The following is a 7,500-nucleotide window of genomic DNA, read 5'->3' on the forward strand; positions in this document are numbered from 1 at the left end:
CAGATGTGTCGATTAGGTGAAGTTCATAAGCTTTGTTTCGGTGAGTCATCTGTTTAACGTAGAAGTCTTCGACAGTGGGTTCATGTTCTGTAATGTGCTCATCGCTGACAAGGAGTCGCACAATCGACGATTTTCCCACTCCAGAATCCCCAAAGACAGCAATGGTGAATTTCTTGAAATAAACAGGGGGATCAAACGAATCACCTTCCTCTATGCTCAGCATTGTTGCTCGGAACACAAGCGCTTCAGTTCTTAAATCTGCAATGGCAGTCTTCGAACTGAATAAAAACTAAACCCAAAGCATTTAGAAACGTTATACGTTGACTAAGTCAACCGATGACAAATATTTTGTCACAGCGAGATTATGTAACCGCCATACTCGTAGCAATTCAGACTGACCACAAAACCACAAGACGTAAACAAAAGGGAAAACAATTAGTTGACGGGTGAAGTATGTGAAAATGCAGAGGACTTGAGAGATACGGACTATTTGGAAGATGCGGGTTGAAACTGCAAAATACACCATAAATAAAAACTTGAATGGCACGCATGCAAAAACGAAATGGCCAAAGCTGAGACCATTATACTTATATTGTTACGAATACTGAAAAGCTGTGGTAACTGGCACTGGACACTGATCTCGAGGAACTTACTGCGACTAGTGCAACTAAAACTGATGGAAGGGGGCCGAAAAAGCTACACTTATATACGAGACAGAACTTTATGTAAATACGTGCTAGAATGGAACGCAAAAAAGGGTGTAAATGACAGTGAAGGGACAATAAAGAAAAGAAATGTGGAACAAGAACAGCTAACGAGGGGGTGCGAAACGAAACATTAATTAAAGGGCATTCAATTAATACTTTATACTATATCTTACAGAGATTATGCCCTGTTCACAGTTGGAGAGAAATCCCTATCGTATCGTTTTCCGCCCTCTTCATAGCCTGCGTCACAGACAGACAAGTCTGGTGATGTTATTTGCTGAACGGCAAAATATAAACCTGCCAAGCGCAGGCATCGCGTTTATTATTAAGTTTTTTTTCCTCAGTCCTCGACGGTTGGTACTTTTTCCATCTTGATAAAGTGCACGAACAAAACCTTAAAGACGTTTAGAACATTGGTTCGTCTGGCTTGAAGGGTTATTTAAATGAGATACGTAAACGCACTGGCAAATATAAAACCGCCGAGAAACATTATAAACTCAGTTCTCCAATTATCAAAATACCCTCTCTTAAGGCTGGTTTTCACCAGCGACGGAGTCGGAGTCTTAAGAGCGCTTATGACCGAGTGAAAATCAAAGATCGGAGTCGTAAGTGGAGTCATAAGCTCGACGGAATCGGACTCGCGAAGAATTAGAACGTTCCCATTTTCTTCCCACTCCGCTTATGACTCCGTCGCTTATGATCCAGTGAAAACTAGATTGTCGGAGTCGGAAGCAGGAGCGGAAGAACCAATCACGCTGCTTGGAATCGAGCATTGTGATTGGTCTACTCTTCCGTTTCTACTTCCGACTCCGACAATGCAGTTTTCACTGGATCGTAAGTGACGGAGTCATAAGCGGAATGGGTATTCTTCTTCCGACTCCGCGACAGTTTGATTTTCACTAGATCGTATCGCTCTGCGCTTCTGATTACGACTCCGCCTCCGTCGCTAGTGAAAACCAGCCTTTAGAGTAGATGAGTCATGTCCCAGGTTATAACTGAGCCCAATGATTTGATCGGCATTGAAATATGCACGTAAATGAATGAAAAAGATTTGAGTAATTGTCTACTCTCTGAGTTTTTCCTTTTTTTATCAGCACCTTGCTGCGTCTTTAAAGAATACGCTTCTGCTTAGCGAAAAGTATATCGTGGTGCTCTTTGGTGTTTTGTCCACTGAATAAATTGAAACTCGCTCTATGCTGCCGTTGCTTATTGCTTTCTAATCTTCGAATCTTGTCAAAGACCCTGAATGTTCTTTCTATCTCAAGCTACTGGCACACTTTTCTAATACCAAGGGAGCTTTCATTATGGTGGCGAATTAACGTTTTGACAAGATGATCTTTGCCGTTTCTAAGGAAGAAAGTTCAATTCAAATGAATAAACCCTTACCAAGAGGCAAATAGTGTAAAACTAAATTTTGATCCAAAATATATAAAACCTAGTCCATGGTTAGAGCGTGATTGAGGGTGGGGCATCCGCGGGCCTATCGAGTGATTTCATGACTCACTCAAACTGTCTCCTGCTTGTGTTGCAAAGGTAGGGTCCATTCATGGACCGTCAAAAATTGCAAAGCCGACTGTGTTGCAAGTCGTCTTGCGGGGTATTGGGAAAAGTTTTCAATCAGCAATAACCGCGCCTCGGATATTCCTCACTGGCTACGGTAATGCCACTGTGCAAAGCTAAAGAAGCATAACTAAAAGCAACAATGTAAACTAAACGACGACGCAATCGATGTGGGATGCATTTACATACCCCAAAAAGGTGTTTTAAACCCCATTTACGAGAACATTGGTATTTACATAAACTCGGCATTGTCAACTGTTTCTATCAATACCAAACCTCACAAATGAACAAAATAGATCTAGAAACCGGGATAGCGGCGCTTATTTGCTTTTTTGTCCCAAAGGCGGCGGTTATTCGAGAGCGGCGCCTGTTCGGAAGCGGCGTTTATTCGAGTAAATACGGTAGGTCCGATTATCCTGTATCAGCATGATAATTCAATGGTACTATACAGCAAAACAACAACTACAAAAGCTGGTATTACGACTTGAAAAAAGAATTTGAAAAGGAGAACGAAATATTTTTTGTGCACGACAATGAAAAATTTCGGTCAATTTCCACGCGCATGCGTCGGATTCCCGATATATTTGGTTCTTTTTTGTGAGGTTTCACATTGATTGAGTAGTTGACATTGTCGAGTTTATATAAATACAAATGTTCTCGTAACGGGATTTAAAACATCTTTTTGGGGGGGATGTAAATGTATCCCACATTGATAGCCTGATCGCTTAGTTTACATTGTTGTTCTTATCCATGATTTATCAGCTTTGCGCAGTGGCATCACCGTAACCAATGAGATTCATCCGAGGCGCGGTTATTGCTGATTGAAAACTTTTCCCAATACCCCGCGGGACGGCTTGAAAGACAGTCGGCTTTGCAATTTTTGATGGTCCATGCGTGGACCCTACTTCCGCGACAAAAAAAAGAAAAGATTAAACACAAGAAGCAGGTGATGTGGGTCCTTGGTTATATCGCAGGATTTGCACGCGGCCATATCCCGCTCTGGATTTCTCTTTGGAGGACCAAAATTTAACTTTTCCATGGCTTCCCTGGTCAGAGTTTTTCTCTGTCCTTGTGTGGGCCCGTTTCCATTAGTAGCGCTAACGCTCACATAGTTCATGCAAAACTAGCACTTCACATTACTCTCTTCCCAGCAATCGGGCTCTTTTGCTACAATTTGTACTTTCAGGTTACGTAGGTGGAGTGCCTGTGTCAATAACAGATATTGGTGACTGTCACTTGACTACAGGGTTCCTAGAGCAAAAATGGGAGCTTCGAGAAAGCACAGAAGGTACCAACGCGTCCTTTGCTTACACGGTTACAAAGGCTACTTTAAAGAGACTATATATGAAAGACAATATGTCTGAGAAGGTTCCAGAAACTTAGAGGAGGTTCCCGGTGCCGGGTTCCCTTACCTGCCATTCTGTTCCAATTTTGGGGTCATCAAAAATAAGAGCGTTGTTTTATCCAAAACAATAGGAAGCCTGAAAATTTCAGGCGTATGCTGGAATTGAAACCATGAGCTGTTGTGGTAACCTGTGGCTTGTTTCTCAAAAGTCCCGAGACTTTTCAGGCCTATTTCGGGTACCACCATTCCCTTTATACCTTCGCAACGCCAAAGTTCTAAACCACCAAACTTCACAATCCTATTCTCGGTTTTCACATGACGTCACGACCGCCATGTTGGTGCCCAAAACAAAGAAAAGGCGGCCATGTTGGTGCCCCGACCAAATCCTCCGGGAATTTAACTCTATTATTATGCAAACGCTTCCTTTTGTTTTCGTTAAAAAACATGGCTGTTGATCACGTGAGTGAAAACCAGCAATTAGTTTTTCTTACATTAAAAACATGTTAAAGGATCATCTTCTCAAAATAAGCAGATTGCAGTTTGACAGCTGGCTTCTCGGGCCCGAAAAGTTCACGGGACTTTCGAGAAACAGACCTCTGGTCACATTTATGATTCCGTATCCAGCCCGAAGAAAATTATAATATGATTAAAATTATAATACAAAAGACAATAGAATTCGTGCTTTGTGGCGTTGTCGCTTCCGTAGCCGCTGTTCACGCCGTTACAAGTTGAAACTTTTAGCGCGAAACGTATGTGCAACGGCTCTGCAAAACGAGTTTCAGCAGGCGTTGCACCGCTTAACATAAAAAGTCGAAACTTGTTCGCTTGAACGTTGAAACTGGTCTCGAAAGTGTTGTTACTAGATTCCCGCAAAACAATGGTCTTGGCCGGTTTCTGCAGACTTGCGCAGTGAGCGTAACAAGACGAGCGAGACCAGTTTCACGAAGTGGTGTTACACAGTGAAACTCTTGTTTTTATCACCACTGCGATCGTTGCGAGCGTTTCAGAAGTAGAAAGTACTACTTTTCGTAAAATCTGTCTCGCGGTAGAAGTTCAAAAACGTTTCACGAAACCGACCATTTTACACGGTTCAATGCCTCCTGAAAGTTGTTTCGCAGCGCCGTTGCACACAAGTTTTATCTGAAAGTTTCAACGTGTAACAACGACTTTGAACTCCCTATTCAAGTTGTCGGACAGGACTTACATGGGGCGGGTTAAGTGTCAATGAGCACGGTGGTTATGCGACGTAATCTCCCTAGTGGGCTCGATTTCCGCCGCTCTTTCGAGTTGGGTAGCCTACTTTTGGGAGTGAGCGCTGGCTCATTTCCCGAAACAGCGGCTGGTAATCGAGCCTAGATCTAGTGAAGTCTTGTGTTCTTGATCCAGAACAAATATGACGTAACGCGCATGCGTCGGTCGCTCGATCCTTTTCGTATATTTTTGAAGCTTTACACCGATTCTAATCGCAAGCACTGTCGAGTTATGAACTACAAATAAACCTGCAACAGGATTTGTTTATACGCCTTGTTTTGGGATATGTAAATGTATCCCACACTGATTGCGTGGTAGCATAATTTATATAGTCCGTCTTACTCCCTTACAATCAGCTTTGCGCAGTGGCATTACTGTAGCCAGTGAGGTTCATCCGAGGCGCGGTTATTGCTGATTGAAAACTTTTCCCAATACCCCGCAGGACGACTTGAAATACAGTCGGCTTTGCAATTTTTGATGGTCCATGCGTGGACCCTAATTCCGTAACAAAGAAAAGATTAAACACAAAAAGAAAGTGATGTGAGTACGTCGCTGTATTGCAGGATTTGCACGCGGCCATATCCCGCTCTGGATTTCTCTTTGGAGGACCAAAATTTAACTTTTCCATGGCTTCCCTGGTCAGAGATTTTCTCTGTCCTTGTGTGGGCCCGTTTCCATTAGTAGGGCTAACGCTCACATGTTTCATATTGGGTACAAAACTAGCACTTCACATTACTCTGTTCCCAGAAATCAATTGGTTTGCTTTCTGCCGCCAGGGGCTTTTTTGCTACAATTTGTACTTTCAGGTTACGTAGGTGGAGTGCCTGTGTCAATAACAGATATTGGTGACTGTCACTTGACTACAGGGTTCCTAGGGCAAAAATGGGAGCTTCGAGAAAGCACAGAAGGTACCAACGCGTACGTCCTTTGCTTACACGGTTACAAAGGCTACTTGAAAGAGACTATATATGAAAGACAATATGTCTGAAAAGGTTCCAGAAACTTAGAGGAGGTACCCGGTGACGGGTTCCATTGCCTGACATTCTGTTCCGATTTTGGGATCATCACAAATAAGAGCGTTGTTTTATCCAAAACAATAGGAAGCCTTAAAATTTCAGGCGTAAACGGGAATTAAAACCATGAACTGTTGTGGTAACCTGTTCACATTTATGATTCCGCAATAAGCCCGAAGAAGATGTTAATATGACGAGGCAATATTCACGAAAGACAATAGTATTCTTGCTTTGTGGCGTTGTCGTTTCCGTAGCCCGCTGTTCACGCTTACTTACTTACTTACTTACTTACTTACTTACTTACTTACTTACTTTATTTATTTATACACAGTAAAATCTTCAGTATATATGACAATAAAAAGTTTCATTACAACTACAATGTACACTGTTTTACAAGATTGCCGTGTGGGAGCCCGACCGACACCTACTATATAGTTGGTCAATTTCCCTTTTAAAGTATTCTAGGGAGTCTGATTGTCGCAAGCTGATGGGCAAACTATTCCATAACAGTGCTCCGCTATAACAAAAAGCACACTTGCCATAATTTGTGCGCGGCAAAGGCAACTCAAGTTTAGCCTCTACGTTTCTTAAGTTGTATTGCCTACTGCGGGTACTGAATGAATTCTGAATTCACGCTGTTACAAGTTGAAACTTTTCGCTGAATTGTATGTGCAACGGCGCTGCAAAACGAGTTTCAGCAGGCGTTGCACCGCGTAAACGTAAAAAGTCGAAACTTGTTCGCGGGAACGTTGAAACTGTTCTCGAAAATGTTGCTACTAGATTCCCGCAAAACAATAGTCTTGGCCGGTTTCTGCAGACTTGCGCAGTGAGCGTAACAAGACCGAGCGAGACCAGTTTCACGAAGTGGTATTAGAGCTGTTTTCAATTGAGTGTCGAAAGTAAATAGATAATTACTTTGTTTTATGACTACTTCACTCAGTGATTGGTTTAAAGTTCTCCCGCCATTTTTTCAACCAATCAGAAGTGAAACCAAAACCAATCGTGGCTCGCGCGTGCTCATTTTCCCGCGCTTTGTGTCGGCTACGTGTAATTACTTCGAGTTTTGATTCGTTTACTGGATTGTCTCCGTCCTTTTTGCTTGGCCAAAGTAATTACTTTGGTTTTGGTTTTACGACACTCAATTGAAACTCGCTCTACACGGTGAAACTCTTATTTTCATCACCACTGTTTTGTTTTTATCACCACTGCGATCGTTGCGAGCGTTTCAGAAGTAGAAAGCGGTACTACTTTTCGTAAAACAAGTCCAAAAACGTTTCACGAAGCCGACCATGTTACACGGTTCAATGCCTCCTGAAAGTTGTTTCGCAGCCCCGTTGCACACAAGTTTTAGCAGAAAGTTTCAACGTGTAACAACGACTTTAAACTCCCTATTCAAGTCGTCGGACAGGACTTACATGGGGCGGATTATGTGTCGATGAGCACGGTGGTTATGCGACGTAATCCCCTTTGTAGGCTCGATTTCCGCCGCTCTCTCGAGTTTGGGTAACCAAATTTTGGGAGTGAGCGCTGGCTCATTTCCCGAAACAGCGGCTATTAATCGAGCCTAGATTTAGTGAAGTTTTGTGTTCTTGATCCAGAACACGTATGACGTAACGCGCATGCG

The 7,500-nt window shown here is 42.7% G+C and overlaps 1 protein-coding gene and 3 non-coding genes across 4 annotated transcripts in view; 2 read left to right on the forward strand and 2 right to left on the reverse strand.

The window, feature by feature from the left end:
• The window catches only part of LOC138019400 (ras-related protein Rap1-like), a 4,022-nt gene extending 3,357 nt beyond the window's left edge, over positions 1-665 (reverse strand). The window contains exon 1 of the mRNA XM_068866173.1: positions 1-665. This exon is cut by the window's left edge and continues 3,357 nt beyond it. Coding sequence (XP_068722274.1) covers positions 1-223 — 223 coding nt within the window. The 5' untranslated portion in view covers positions 224-665.
• A 1,581-nt stretch (positions 666-2,246) lies between these two features.
• Positions 2,247-2,385, reverse strand: LOC138022507 (U4 spliceosomal RNA). Its single transcript, XR_011126586.1, has one exon. It is a non-coding gene; the product is annotated as a U4 spliceosomal RNA (small nuclear RNA).
• A 642-nt stretch (positions 2,386-3,027) lies between these two features.
• On the forward strand, positions 3,028-3,166 carry LOC138022528 (U4 spliceosomal RNA). Its single transcript, XR_011126606.1, has one exon. It is a non-coding gene; the product is annotated as a U4 spliceosomal RNA (small nuclear RNA).
• Positions 3,167-5,217: 2,051 nt separating this feature from the next.
• LOC138022518 (U4 spliceosomal RNA) lies at positions 5,218-5,356 on the forward strand. Its single transcript, XR_011126596.1, has one exon. It is a non-coding gene; the product is annotated as a U4 spliceosomal RNA (small nuclear RNA).
• The last annotated feature ends 2,144 nt before the right edge of the window (positions 5,357-7,500 follow it).

This window comes from Montipora capricornis, chromosome 10, assembly GCF_036669925.1.
Source record: "Montipora capricornis isolate CH-2021 chromosome 10, ASM3666992v2, whole genome shotgun sequence".
Classification (NCBI taxonomy): Eukaryota; Metazoa; Cnidaria; class Anthozoa; order Scleractinia; family Acroporidae; genus Montipora; species Montipora capricornis.